At 29.6% G+C, this 16,489-nt stretch overlaps 1 protein-coding gene across 3 annotated transcripts in view; it reads right to left on the reverse strand.

Moving 5' to 3' along the window:
- The window catches only part of LOC129990536 (receptor-type tyrosine-protein phosphatase T-like), a 94,506-nt gene that overhangs the window by 67,434 nt on the left and 10,583 nt on the right, over window positions 1–16,489 (reverse strand). For 2 of the 3 annotated variants that reach the window (XM_056098166.1, XM_056098165.1), the window contains exons 1-2: window positions 13,566–13,649; window positions 12,313–12,379 (exon numbers count right to left, since the gene is read on the reverse strand). Coding sequence is in view for 1 of the 3 variants with exons in the window: in XM_056098164.1 (XP_055954139.1) it covers window positions 12,313–12,379 (67 nt within the window). In the remaining 2 variants the exon portion in view is untranslated. Of the gene's footprint in view, window positions 1–12,312; window positions 12,380–13,565; window positions 13,650–16,489 lie in introns of those variants that run through there. The other variant, XM_056098164.1, reaches the window with a different exon arrangement.

The following is a 16,489-nucleotide window of genomic DNA, read 5'->3' on the forward strand; positions in this document are numbered from 1 at the left end:
AACAAAAATACCTCATACAAGATCATTTGACTTGATGTACACTCAGCAATTTTAGTAGAAAAGAATTTTGAAGCATAACTTGTTTGCAGATCTCTGCAACTAAATGGTCCTAGCCTTTCTCTAAGAAAAAGGTCTGAGGAACAAAAAAAAAAAAAAAAAAAAAAAAAGCAAAGAATGATTTTTCAAGTTTATCCTGATCAAGCATTTTAAAATTTCCACTTTGAGGCCAAAATCCAAAATGCACCTTTTATGTGCCGGAAAAATAAATCTTCATCAGTTTTTCATTGGAAAGAGTTTCACTAGAGATTGTTACCGATTTTGTTTCAAGTAAAAAAAAAAAAATATTTTGTATGTGTTACAATTATTTCAATTGTTTATTGGCTTTATATCAATTATAAAATCACAAGCCATAATTTTATGACTAAATTAAATGTAGAAAATGCAGTCATGATTTGACTTAAAAATTTATTTAAAACAGAAATGCTAAAGATTAGTATTTTACTAGAATTTACCTACTTTACTTGAAAAAAAACAAAAAACGTTTATTTCTGTTTCTTTCTCAAAAAACTATTTATGATTAATTACATTGATAAATAATGATCTTAAGAAATTTTTGATTAATATAAGCTTATTACAGCTTGTATAATTTTTTAAACCATACTTCAGTGAATTGCTGTTTACATAATTGTATATTAACTCAGAAATGTTACAGAAAATAACATTAGCAATCAACTCATATTAATGTGTACATGTTTAAAGTAGTAATACAGAAAATATTCTTCAGATGACAGATATATGAGTTAATGAATAAATGGGATTCGTTTATATTGAAGAATCACTGTTCACATACAAACGTTGAATATCAAAATTCAGTGTCTCCCCTAAATTCATGCAAACTTCAAAAAATCATAATGAAAAACAAAAAAGTAATGCTCGAAAAATATTACGATTTGCTGGTGTATGCTCAAAAAGTTTTTGGATTTTTTTTCCCCGTCATTAAAAAATATTCAAAAACTGACCGACAGATAGCGCTCATAGGTCAAACCGAGACTATTTATACAAATCAGAATAGCTATAAAACACAAGTTACAACACTCCTCCTCCTCTCGTAAAATTAATTTCCTCCTTTCTTTTTAACAGAAATTTCAAAGTACGTGTTAACGCCACACTCTCCACTTCGCTCCATAAAAGCAGATATGCCGCAAGGAGCTAAATTATCCCCCAACCTTATACTCAATATTTATTAAAGATATACCTCAGAAATAAAATACCAAACTGTGCATTTTCGCAGATGACACAGCTATACTGGTCAAAAGCAGAAATATAAAATTCATCACTCACGCATTAAACAAACACATCCAAGAACTAGAAAGCTGGTTCCCCAAGTGGAAAATCGCAATAAATGCCCAAAAACAATAACAATGCTTTTCACAAAGAAAAGGAACACTATCCAAAAACTAATTAAAATTGATAAAGTTCAAATACCATGGTCTAAGAAAGCTAAATACCTCGGTGTAATATTAGACAAAACCTTAACTTGGAATCCCCATCTTAACTATGTTAAACAAAAATTCCGAGATAACGCCAGTAAAAGATATCCCCTAATTCCTCAGAATTCAGAAATGACTTGAGAAAATAAGTTGCTTGTTTATACAGCCATGCTAAGATCTATCCTAACATATGCTTGCACAGTTGGGCATACGCTTCAAAATCCAACATAAATATGAAAGGCAAGTGCCAAAATATAATCCTTAAACAAATAACAAAAGCGAGATGGTTCATCAGAAACGATTATATAAAACGAGCCCTTAATATCCCTTCAATAAAAGATTTCATTAAAAGCATTACAGAAAAATTTTTTCATGACATAATCCAAATTGATAACGAAGCAATAAAAGAGATAGAAATTTACCAACCAAACACAAATAGCAAAAGTCCAGACTAATCCTTCTTTAATGTAACCAAATTTTACCTAATGCTAATACTCTCAAATCAACCGTCTCATCTCGACCCTATTAATATTAAATTAAAAATCAATCATAAAATTCCCTTCAACTATCGCAATTGCGCAATCAAAGTTCCTCATGAGCCATATCGTAATCTTTCATTGGTCAAAAACATAAAGACAATACTCCAACCTACGCACACCTCCCCACACCAAGGTAAAAAGCATCTCCGAGAAAAAAAACATCACATCCTAGAAGTCTCGCCTCTCTTCTGGAAGATCCAAACGGATTGGACCAAAGATTCTGCTTCCTGCCAAAGACCCAAGACTACATATACTCCAACATATCGAACCAAGTTTCCACTCAAGCTTCAGACTTCGTCCACTCCAGCGAATCTACCAACCCAGAACTTACCATCACTGATCGTGGGTAACAGCGCTTTGCGCTGTGGATAATACAGTATCTTTCGTCTACATCTACTATAAAACACAAGGCTGGAAATGGATTCTTCATTCAATGCAAGCAGCATTACTATCATTACCGGAACGAGCATTAGTGACTAAACTTTTCTCTGAGAAAGATGAATGCACGACTAAAGCATTGCGCAAGTTTTGCACAGTGAAAAGAATCAAGGTGAATAAAAAGCCTATTTCATTGAACGGGATAGTGAATTTAACACACCGTTTTGAGGAAATGGGGAGTTTGGAAGATCTTTCATGAAATAGTAGACTATCCGTCAGTACGGACAGCATCCCTGTTGTGCGAAGTTCAAGTGAAATTTGTCAACCGAGATATCAATAAGCAAAAACAGTGCGCATGAAGCTAAGAGAGTAAGGGAGATTTCGGAAACATCTGCGCAGAATCAATCTTTAAACTGCATATGTAGAAATGTAGGCACTGCACCAATTATTGACAGCAGATTCCAATGAAAGACCAGTCTTTGCAACATGGTAGCTTGCACAAATAGAAACGTGACTCACAATGGTTGTAGAGCATCATATGGTCAAATGAAGCCCAATTTTCATTGCATGGTGACTTGAAAATGCAAATAAAGTCATATCTAAGAGACATCAAACCTTCGCAAGTACACGACCAAACCACTACCTTCTCCGCGTGTGACTGTTTAGTATGGTTTCATCACGTTCTTTACGCTGGGCCTTTTCTTTTTTGAACAGCGTTGTCTTGTATCCAGCTGCAAAACTTGTTCCGTCACTACAGAGCAGTATCTTACGCTTTTGTGAGACTGCGTTGTACTACTACCTAACTTGACATCATCTTCATGTAGGATGGCACTCCATCTCACAATACACCGCCTCAACACCATAGTCGGGAACTATAGTTGAGTTTTAAAGGCCATCATCGGTCACGTGAAAATCACTCCCGTAGAAGGCACTTCCCACACACACCATTTCTGTAACTACTAGAGCGACGAAAATCTATCAGCATGTTAGAACTCCCCACTTTTGAGGTACCCCCCCCCCCCCCAGAGAGAGAGTACATTATGATAAGTTCGATAAACACGATAATAGATAACGATGTTTCATTCCACAAATAACATTGGCAATAAAACACAGCCGAAGTTTACACTGTACTGGCAGCAAATACAAAGACGATATTTCCAGAAATCAATGACAAACTAGCAGACAGCAAATCATTACTAAACCATAACAGCACAGAGCACATAGAGTAAAAAAACTGAAGAAGTTATTTCGCGATCAACATTCATAACAGAAAATTCAAAGACTACTAGCTTCATTCTGGTGGAGGTTAAGAAGCACCCGTTTTAAAAGACATCACGATGAGGGACCAGCGAAACCATGGCGCTTAGCAGACGGCATGAATTTTTAAATCTTCAAACGAAGGCAAATGGAGAAATGAAACATTAATAGAAAGCAAGTAATCGGTTTTCGAGGAATCAAGGTAAGGGCTTGTGCGTGGCAAATCAGAGCACTGCATCTTTAGAGATGTAGGAGGGAGCGAGGGAGCTTGTTTTTCAAAATTTTCGGGAGAAGATGGCAATAATCTTGTGGTGAGAGCTTACAAGTCAGTTAACAGCTACGCTACACGGGCAATTGCTTTTGTATTGTGGTTATGTTACTCGGTTGTGAACCACAAGGTCCCAGGTTCTATCCTCACTCGAAACAATCCGCCACAATATTGTTTAAAGTTAGTTAATTAAAGAGAATCAGCTAAAAGAATGGAAGTTTTCTGGGATTATTTGATAAATGCGTTCATCAGAATAAGTTTCCTTTCTTCTTTGCCTGGAGCTTACTTCATCAATTTAGCTGCTCTGATGAAGCTTGAGCATTTTTTCAGAATTTTTATTTCTCTGCTCCTATGGTATCTTTGAATTTTTGTAAGTCATGGAAGTTGTTTTCACGCTTTAAAAGAACGTTAATCTGAGGATGCTGTCTGGCTTCAAGATTGACTCTGCGCTTATGTTCGGCTTGTCTCGGCTGAGGGGATTTTCTTCCCTAAAGTTATGTTTTTTAGGACGTTTGCATAGAATTTATTAGATTGTAGAGTATTTTTTACTATCGGGAAGGTTTTACACTCCTTTCAGGAGGTAAGGCATTCTCTCTTCTTACAGCAAATGCATATCGGATCTCCCCCCCCCCTCCCGTCTAGTTGGCAAAATTGAGTTTTCCATTATACTTGATGCAGTGCGAAAAGCATTTGTGATTCTGCTGTGATAAAAGCCATCACAATTGAAACACATCGTTGCTTTTGAAGGTTTTCGATAAAATTCAGTTCTGACATTTAAACATATTGTAAGTCATAGTTGTTTTTATGCGAACTGATTTTTCTGACTTCCATAAGGTAGAAAAAGCACACGCATTTTTGTTTGTAGTTTATAAGTTGTGACATTCTTTCAATTTCATATTTGTGTGATATTAATTCCTTAATGATGTAATCTTTTGGATGATTTGTTTGCAATCTTTTAATGAGTTTTTAGCAGTCTGTTTCCCGGGGCTTCTAAAAGTATAAATTACTTGGTCTTTTCTTACAATAATTTTATTTCAATTTTTTCTTGTAAATTTTTCAATTTTATTCTTATTTTTCCTTTTGAATAATTATTTGCGGTTGCGAGTTTTCTTCTGCAAATTTCCCGTGAAAAAATTTCGGAATTTTTGATAAATTTTAAATTAATTGCAAGTGCAGAGTTTTCGTCGGAAGATGTTATTTCAGGCTTTAGTTTGAAAATTTAAAATTTCGTAGAAGCATAATTGTCTTTTTGATCTCTTTTTGTTTTTGTCACTTGATTTTCTTAACTTCTGTGAAAGGATTATCTAATGTCTTACTATATTCCGATGGTATGTCGCATCAGGATGAATTCTACATAGGATATGTAGGCATGGGCTCGAAGTCAAAAGTTCACCTTTCGTTGTTTTGATAGAAGATTTCATTTTTTACAAAATCAGCAATAATATGATTGGACATCGTAGTTTTGTACTTGAATCTTTTCTGCATATTCTGCTTGAATAATTTCTTGTTTTAGAAGATTTTCCTCAATCTCACTTTCATTGTGTATTATACCCGCGCATATGCTAGGTTCGCTAATTACGTGCGCATATTCACAGCTGGTACTGATAGCATTTGAGTTGAGCGAAATTGGACTCAAGGGATAATCATATTGCTTTTCGAAATCTCTGCAATCCTCCATGGCTGAAGAAAGAATGAAATTGATAATTGGGTCTTTCTCGTGAGTTTATAATCTGTCGAACATGGACTGAATTCTCTAGAAGAATCCGAATTTTCGTTCACAATAGAGATATCGATAAAAGTTTTGTACCTTCATTTTTGTCGCCAAATTTGAGCCGAGGCCAGAGATTATTGATCAGGCATCTATTAGAATATTTGTAAAACTCTCTTCATTACTATAAAACTAACTGTGCAAGGGAGCACTTATACAGATTCGTAACACTGCTATAGAAGATGCCCCTTCTATTAATGGTCCAATAGTTAATTTCAAAACCTTAAAAGAGAAATTTGTTATACACCTCAGATGTAATTTACTCAATCTTAAAAATTCTTTATAAATAATCTTTTCCGAAAATTTTTAAAAATTGAAACTCTGCATCTAACATTCTAATTCCATTATTTTCTTGAAATTTTTTTGAAGTAATCATTTAAACATTTCCCCCTAAATTAAAGCAACAATAATTAAAATAATTATTGATTGATTTTAATTAACTATATTTCAAATGAGTTCATTTTTTAACGTGATTCTGCGGGAAAGCTTTACTTCTTTATACTGATTTGTAAAGGAATTTAATTACATAAAAATCTATTTCTACTTGAGAGTACAATTTAATTTATTGGAAAAGCATACAACTTTGAAATTAGGCGATACCATCACAATGATGATGTCAGATACAGCATTTAATAGGAAACTTTCCCCAACCTAAATTCTCAAATTACAGTTGACTGATCACAAGATGATAAGCCATAAATTGGAAATCCACAACACCATAAGATTTTAAACTTTTCGCATTATCAATCATTGTTTCAATCTTTATCTGGCTTATAATCACTGCCATGAAGCTAAGTGCAAAATTACTATTATTTTTTAACATTACTATCATGCTTTCTTATTGTTTTATCGTTTTTTATGAAAATTTATGCTATTGTGGTTTTGATTTCTCTGATATTCATACAATGAATAATTCACATACTCTGAAGAAAATATAACTTTCAACAAACCTGCAAAATATTTATATTATTGAAGGTTTATGTCATGTATAAAAAATATTCTTTCTTCGTGTGCAGTATAAATATTAAGCTATTTAATTTTGTTTTAAAATCTCCGAAAAACAGAATTGTGTATTCTTCGGGATGAATGCTTTTAAGAAGCCACCAAATATTATTATCACTAATACAATTGAATTTTGAAGCTCATGTTTTGGCAGGTCTTTTTCATTAGTACTATCCTTTGAAGCCACCAAATATTATCACTAATACAATTGAATTTTGAAGCTTATTTTTGGCAGATCTTTTTCATTAGTACTATCCTTTGAATGCGTGGAAAGAGTAAACACAACTTCATTAGTAAATTGTATTCTATTGAAAAATTGCTTTTTAACCCATTATTTAATACTGATTTTAATTCATCATACTTTTTACAACTAATAACAGATGTCAATAGAATTTACTGGAAAACTGGATTGAATACAAGATTTATTGCTTTTTTCTATATGATTGAAGATCATAATTAGCGGAAGTGGCCTCCCCTAAACTTTCTCGCATACTCTCTAATAAAGGTGTTATGTTATAGAGAAGGCATTGCATATCATTAGCGTACAATAGTTAAGAAATATTAACCTTTGGCATGAATTTATCATTTTTATTGAATCTATTCTGTTAACTTTGTGGTGAGTATTTGGCGGCTAATCCATTGCATGCTGTTAATAGTACCTAAAAACCGAATTTGTGTTTTAGGCAAGTTTTTTCCAACCGATTGAAACAAAAATTTAACTTAAAAACTGCTCTTGTAGACGCAACACTACATACCAAATTTGATACAATAAGATCATTGCATTTTTGAGCTATCATGTTTACATGTTTTCTGAAAATACAAACGGTCAACCCTCAAACTCTTATAGGTATCTTAGTACCTTGTGACCTTAAATAAGTGTAACGAATTTTGTTACACTGCACTATCTAGCTCTTTTCTTTTTCTATTTATCGTGTTAAATTATATTCGAATAGCCGGACAGGCAAACTTCTTCTGAATGGATTTCACTGAAAATTTGACAGAAATCTACAAATTTGGTATAACGGCCATATACTAAATTTCATCCATCCAGACCAACGCCTATTTTTAGTTATCTTTGTCACAGTAGACAAACATTTTACAAAAATGTGTTTTTCGAACACAGAAGGTGGTGGTAGTGGTGGGGTAACATGTGAGAATTACTCCAATTCTATTTTTTTTTCACGATTATTACACTTTCTTTTAATACGATTATTACACTTTCTTTTAATACGATTACTATACTTTCTCTTTCTACGTAAATGAGAAGGTAAAAGGTACTAAGAGAATCAGAAATTGAGAAGAAATAACTTATTGCAGTTTTGTTTTTGCTGACATTCATGGCTTAACGAATGAAGTTTTGTAAGTAAAAAAAAAAAATTATCTACCTTATTTAACAGCCAATGAAAAAAAAAAAAATATTATAAATATACTACTTTAACATATTAAAAAAACCGAAATAAATTAAATAAACCAGTAAGTATCTCTATAAGTTTAGAATTTAAAAAATTGAAATGCTATTTTGAAAACTGTAGAAATAAAATATGAAGTTTCAAACAAAGTGAACTATCATTGAAAGAGAAAAGGATAATAAAAATAATTTTGTTTTTGTTTTAAAAGGTATACAGTATCACATGGGAAAAAAACTGATGTTATTTTCAGTAGCTCATTATTTTTATTGGCTTCAATATTTAAAAAAAAATCACGTGACACATTCATTGCATATGTAAATAGTACAGAGAGTAAAAGAGTAGATGTATTAATCCTCGAGCCAACATAGAGAAATACATAAATGATATGTAATAGGTTATCCCAATTTATATATAGATTAAGAATCAAAAATAAAATTAATGGTTTTCCTTGTTTGTAAATTAGGTCTAATTAATAAAAAATTGCATTACAATTTAATTTAGTTTTCAAAATTAGTTCAATTAATAGTCAATTTAACAGTAAACAGAAGTTTAAGCTGAAATAGATTATTGTTCCATCAGAGCACGCCATTACTATATTGGATCAAGCAGAGCAAGTATACAGGAGAATAAAATTGTTCAATAAATTCATTTAATATAAAGTTTTTTTTTTTTTTTTTTACTTTTATTTCTCTGATTTAAAATAAAACTTCTAACAAATAAAAAAGAATTTTTCTACCATTTTAATATTTATATATATTCAATTATACTACCTCATATTTCATATGCAAATGTTGTTTCTGACATTGACAAGTGAATCATGAACATTTGAAAATACTTGTTTGATTAGTAAGCAAAAGCAAATATATGTAAGTAAATCATGCGAGCAGTATTGAATAAAACTAGATTTAACTTAAAATCAAATTTCATCTAAATAAATAAATTATATTTCTATTCGCCAAACATTCTTATCAATCAGCAAAAAGAAGAAAAAAAAACTATTAGTGTTTTGAAATGCCTAAGGTGTGATTAGAATTGTTATAAACTGAATAAAAATGGGGAATAAGTTTCATTAAAAATAAAAGTACCGGCTGTAAAAACTAGCAGCCAAAAAAAAAGGAAGGGAGGAGAGAGGTGTGGACAGAGAAATAAGCTTTCATTTTTGCTACTTTTTGAGGCCCGAATAAAAATATTTCACCATTTTATCATATGTTCGGATCAGATTAACAATGAAAGAAAACCATCATTTTTTTATTTTTTTCTTCTTCTTTCTTTTGGGCCCATTGCATCAAAACCGAAATCTTTACTGCAGTTAAGTTCTATTTTACAAACTAATACAATTTGAGAAGTTCTTAAGCCAATTGTCTTTTTAAGTGCTGCACATTATTTGATACTAAATAATGAAATAACTGCTCTACAGATACGGAATACCATTAAACTCCAAAATGATAAAGATTCTAAATATTTTCACTTATTAAAACTTAATACCGATTTTTTAGTTTATTTTCTTTTAAAAAATGAAGCATATTAACTTAATGTTTTCATTTAATTATATAAAAATATTTTTTTTATTTAAAAAATGATTTAAATCAATTTAATTTCACATAAAAATAAAGATTTTAATCAGTATTCCATTTTTATTTTTTATATTTTCAATTATTGTATCATCAATTGTAGGGTTATTTCCTTAAATTCAATTAAAACCAATGTATCCTCAGACTCTTTCAAACTTCACCTACATAAATCTTCAACTCAATATTAAAATAAAAAGAATTTTAAATCACTAATCTTTTTTATATGACTAACTATTAACTCTAATTTTATTTTTTTAAAAACATGCAAATTATTAAAAAAAATACTCTCTTGAAATGGATTTCTATATTATAAAATTTTGTAAAAACCAATTTTAAAATTAAAATCTGAGTTATCTTTTGTACTTAATTATTTCTATAAAAGATAAAAGCATTTGTAAAAGCTTTTAATATATCTTTTAAATCTTAAAATAATAAGAAATGTCATTTGCTTAAGAAATGCATAATTAAAAATATCTATAGCTTTAGAAATTATAAAAATTACCTAAATAATTTACTACACTTAATATGATATGAAAGAACTAATCTTGAAATAAAGTTACCATATATTTAGGAGAGAAAGGGAAAATCTAATATTAGTAAGCTATGAAATCTACAACCTTTTTCATTGCTTAAGATTTAAAAAGTTATTTGATAATCTTTTTCAACTCTATTAAAGTGTTGTGTTTCAATAAATGATTTAAAGGTTTCATGAAACAAAGAAATAGATTCTGAACTAAATTTCAACAAATAAAACTATTCTTCCAAATAAATAAAAATAATTTTTAATGTTTTTTTAAATCATGGAAAATATTATAAAATATTTCACATCATTGAAAACTTAAATTTTTAAACTGAGCAAGTGTAAAAATTTTTGAATTTTAAGGTAATATAGCTGGTAACTATCTCTGCAAGAAGTTATATCTTCAGAAATATTCTCTAAAAGCCTTTGAAATTCTATTTCATTTTTGATTAATTAAAATTAGTGTCAAAAATTGTTTTGAGGTACATATTTCTATCTTTCAAATCATATTGTTGTGAAATTTTACATCGTTAATTTAACAGTTTAACATCTAATGTACCAATACAGACAATAGACACATATTTCTTCTTTCAGTATACAGACATATAACTACTTAACGAACATTAGTGTTTAATTAAATTTTTCTACTCTTGTCCAAGAAATGTTTGAGTTATTAATAGTTTAGAATGTAAAAAAAAAAAAAAGGTTTTAAGTAAGAAATTTGAAGTTATTTGAAATGAAAATAAAAAAGAATTAAAAAGTGTGCTCTTCAGAATATGTGAGAAATGTATCAACAGATTTCACTGAAAAGTTGGCCCTGTTGATGAATAAAGGTTAGAAGTTGCTGTTATAGCAGCCAAAGGACATCATATGAAGTATTAAATGTTGTTGTCTCAAATTTAAAAATTACTTTTGTGACCTCGCATAAGTGTCCAAGTTTTATTTATTTATTGCTATTAAAAGAAATATCATCATAATGTCCTTTAAATTTATAATTTATATTTATGTATTATTGAAGTCAAATCAAGCTCTTATTTTAAAAGTATAATGTAGTACAAAATTATTAAGCAATAAAATTATGTAATCCTGCCATCCAACTTTTTTTTTTTTTATTCACTGTATGTAGCTTAAAAGACCATTAAAAAAACTGAAGTAATAATATCTTGAAACTTAGAAGACAAACACATTTATGCCTTTAAAAGTTTTATGCCGTCACAGAACTAATTCTCTATTAGAAAAGTCATGTGCACAATGAATAGAACATATGTAAGGTAATTAAATTAATATAGTTTTAATGTCAACTAATTGTTGGAATTATGAGCATGTAATTATATCTAACCAATTTAACTGAAATTAAATATAATCAATATTCCTGGCAAGGCAATAGGTCACAAAAGTCAACTAGGAAATAAAGGTAACAAACATCTAGTTTCCTTTTCCAATTCTAGCCCCCCTCCCCAGCCTCTGCTACTACAGGCACAATTTCTAACACTCGGTCCCGATTCCTCTGTTGTCTAATATTTTGGATTATGCAGCATCATTTTTTAAAAAAATGTCTATTTTAGCAGCTTTCTTAAACAATACAATTATCATTATTGGCAGGTGCCTTAAAAAAGTAATAATCATTGAAGTGGTTCAAAATATTTCTAGTAAATATAAATTCCTTCATTTCCAAAGTAAATACTGCTATAAACAGTACTAAAAGTACTAAACTGTAATAACCCAGTCACACAGTTTCAATGTATTTGAAATTAGATATATACTGTAAGAATTGCAAAGTAGCTTAAATATAAAAAAACAAAGATAATTTATTTAAAAAAAAACATAGATGAATTATTTCAAAATACATTTATTATTAATTACTTTTAAGAAAGAAACTAAGGGGAAATACAATAAATTAAACAAGAAGCACCCAACGAATATATTTAATTACTATTTAAGAAATCTGGACGACAGACACATTATATTTTAATTAATCTTTTATCATATATTAAATAAGAAATTTTTGTTTCCATGCTTATGATCCAAAGTACCTTAAACTAGAGATAAATTAGCATTCTGAAAAAATAAGTACTTATATTCATATCTAAATACTATCACTTTTACTTACAGAAGGATAAAATACAGTTCCCCAGATAAAGCCTTCATTTTTAATACAATCACCCTTGCATGTAATGCTAAAAACAAAACAAAAATTTATTACTATCACAAAAAAGAATCATTTCCAGATGTCACTATTAACATTTCTTAAAGAATATCAAAAAGGAATAAAAATGAAATATTGTTTATACTTTTGTTTGAAAAAAAAATGAATGAAAATTACCACATATAGATTTTATAACTGTAAAAAGGTGTGTGTGTATATATATATATATATATATATATACAAATGACAAAATTTCACCTCTATATAAGACTTATAATCTATTAATTACTTATATTCATCTTTAATTAGTACCTAACTGGATTTTAAGTTAAAAAAGTATTTATGATGGTGTAATCCTTTCAATTAGTCAGAAAAACTTGAGTTTATATTTTCAGAATTAATCTGAACTCTTGGAATAATATGCATATTTATTTTAAATTAATTGGGTGTCTTTTGAAATAAATTATAGAAATGATTTGTGCACAGAATTTATTAATCTATATATTTGGGTTTGAGTTACTGTTGCACTATATTCAGATTTCATTTCTTGCACTATCTCATGTGATTAAAAGCCTTTATCAAAAAGTAATGTTATAAAGACGGAAGGTAAAAATCAATGATAAAAAATGTTACAAAGAAACACAGCTATGTTATTTACCTTAATATTATCTATTAAAATATTATTGATGATGCTCCATTACTCTGTTTAGTAAAATTATATAATGACAAAAAAAAAATAACAAGGCTTATTCTAAATAAATATATTTTACCGGAACATATTTCGATTACATCATAATATGTTAGAGATAAATGCTCCCCGACATCAAATAACAATAATTTTAGAAAAAAGAGAAATTAAAAAAACAGCAATAAGAAGGTCGATGGAATTGAAATTCACGAGAAAAAATATACTTAATGAATAACCGACAATTTATTTTACAGAGATGGAAATATAATGCATGAATTATAATTTTGATAATAAGAATACAACAACAATAACAGACCAATTTTTTTCTTTCGTAAATTATTAATTCCAAAAATAACAGTTTAATTTTCCTATGATCTCTGTTTAAAAATATTCCTGAACTGATATTCCTGAACTAATATTTTTAAAATTATTTTGTCTAAAGTACGCCTTTACAACAAAAAATTTTATGGTTATACTCTTTTAGGTCTATAAAAAAAACCCCAAATACTAATGCTTTGTAGGCAGTTACCTTTTTAATGATAATAATTATATGTTACTACTAAAAGATATTTTAGAGAATTTCTTTTAGTAAAATTCCCATTTTAAAACACAGCAATATTAGTTTCTATTTAAATTTATCCTACATTTGTTGTCTTCATGTTGCCACTAAACGAACAAAATTCTTAAAACCCATACTAAAATACAACCTGTTAACTCGCGAGTCCCCTCCTCCCTTTCGATTCGCTAAAAATGACGAGTTGTTTTCTGCTCAGAAATTTTATTAAGATAAAGCCGGCGCCACATACACTAAGCGAGAATACTAATAAAAACCTTTGAGTCAAACGATTCTTTAGTTGCGGAGACAAGTGCTTCTGTAACGAATTTTTGATAAAAGTAGGTATTACGAAGAAATTACAGTTGTTTCCTAGGGTTACCGGCAAGAAACGAGTCGTTTGCGAATTAACGGTCTGAAACGAATGGATCATCTAAGTGAACGACTTGAACCAATTCCCCATTTACTGAAAATATCGTACTTTCGAGAACGACTGTGAAGACCAAGTTATTCCCGTTCGCGAACTACTGTGTGGAACTTGCTATTCTGTGAATAGGCCGCAATGTCAATGCAATAGTTTATCTATATATCATTACAATAGTCTTAGTATTGAAAAGTGCTTCTGATGCTTATCCGAAAAATAAACAGCTTTTAGGTATCCTTATACATCATTTATCGTTAACAGAGAAATTCAGTGGAAAATTTCTTTTATAAACAGCTATAAAATCTTTTCAATTTTGAGCTAACAACACGTGAAAATAAAAACTAAAACCCTTTCAAAACATAAAGTATGTGCAAATAACCTATTTAGTGAATTCCTCCCCAATCCTACGGCTTTAAGGTACAAGGAAATCTGCTGTGGAAAAGCCGTGATCGTCGGAGATAACACGGGCTTCCCCTGGAGTGCTTAATACAGTAGTCACTTTTAATACCCATCTCCCTTAAAAAGGAGATAGGCACCCAAAACCGACCCACTTGAAGGTTAAAGCAAAATTCCCAAACCACCTCTCCGGAAGTGAGAGGGTTAAAGAAGATATTTTTGCGATTATTCTTCATGTTAGCAGCTTTTCTTCATTTCACTAGACATTACAAGATTTACTACGTGAATATGGAGCTGTTAGGCATAAAAACCTTGATATCACAGATGCTATCCTTTTTGAAGATAGACGATAACATTAGTTTTGGTCAACTGTATTTCAGTAAATCCCAAGATTTAAAATTGGAATTGGATGTATGCGGCATGTTTTTGAATGGAAGGTAAATGCAACACAGTCGTCGTCAAAAAAAAAAAAAAAAAAGAACACCACTGTAAATCTTTTTATTTATTATCGCACTTTAACAAATGTCGATGAAAATGACTTGAGGTGACAGATTTGTTACTTGATGAATGCTTTGGTGATTTATCCCTGGCATGTAGTCAAAAGTATCCGAAAATCAAATTTGAGTTTCAAATGCGTTCTTCCTAACAGATTGAAAGAAAAATTTGACATAAAACTACACTTAAAGTCACAAAATCACGCACCACCGACAGACAACCAACTTCTTGTTGGATTTCGCACAAATTTGGTAGTTTGTCTATACTAAAAATGTTAAATCTGTATACCTAATAGTATCTATCTAGTTCTCTTCGTTTTGTAGTTGTCGTACTAACTTACATTCGAACAACCAGCCAGAATTCCTTCAAACAGATTTTAGTCAAAATTTAATAGAAATCTGAAAATTTTGTTTTGAGCCTGTCTATCAAATTTCATCGGTCTATTTCAAAGTTATCTTTGTCGCAGACAGACGGACATTTTCCAAAAACATGTTTTTCGAACTCAGGGATCTAAAACGAGATTTGTCAAAATCTTGAGTACGAATTTTTGTCCTTTATTATATTTTCTAGATACTTCGCATACAAGGAAGTAAAAAAGAGAAAGAGTCACATTTTGCTATTAATAAGCTGAGATTTATTTAATATACAGTTGACAATAGGTTCTCTCTCTTTGAGTCGAGTTTTCAGCAAACTAAATTACACATATCTCAAGAGCTACTGCGAATTTGAAAACAAAATTTGTTGCACATGCATAAAAGGGCTCCTGAATTGACTTTTTTAAAAAAAATGCGATTTCCGTAATGGAAAAATTTCGGGAGAGTAGTTAATTAACAATGTTAATCAATTTAAATCTACCTCAACAAATCAGTTTCTTAAAGCTTTTTCCATCTACCCAGTTTTGTGAAGATGTAGTAATAAGTAACAAAATCATACAGGCATTTATTTTATTTTGTAGATAACATTATTTCTTTATATATTTTTATGTATTTTTGAATTGTTAATACTTTTCCAGTTACATTTTTTATTATAATTTCCATAAGCTGTGTTTTTTTATGCGTAAAATATAAAAAAAAATCTAATTTCTTAAGAAAAGAAATTTTAAAACGACTTTCCTTTTTCTTCTTTGTTTATTTTTACTGAAACTGATTAATCATTTTTTTTTTTCAAAATCTTTTAGTCTTTTAATTACTTTTTTTCTGATAGTCAATTTAAATACTAACCTATTTAGCTTTCTGTACTTATTTATTTACCAAATAAAATATGTTACAAATTATAAAATTATTAATTTTTGTCAATTACTGTATTTTTCTATCAACTTTTCGCGGTTTTCACATTTTACAGGAATATGATGACAATCGTCAATAAAATTTCGAAATAAAGTAAAATTTGAAGTATTCAATTTTAATTTCAAAAAAGTCAAATTTCTGTATGATTTGTTGAATAATATTCTTCTCTATTATAATTTTTACTGGTTTCCTCCTACGATTAACTGGTTTGCGGAAGTATTGGTCATATTTGATTTTAGATAAATCATTTTTTTATAATTCCATCAAACTGTCTGATCTTTAAAACAATGTAATTTTAA

The sequence above is a fragment of the Argiope bruennichi genome, chromosome 2 (assembly GCF_947563725.1).
Source record: "Argiope bruennichi chromosome 2, qqArgBrue1.1, whole genome shotgun sequence".
Taxonomy (NCBI): Eukaryota; Metazoa; Arthropoda; class Arachnida; order Araneae; family Araneidae; genus Argiope; species Argiope bruennichi.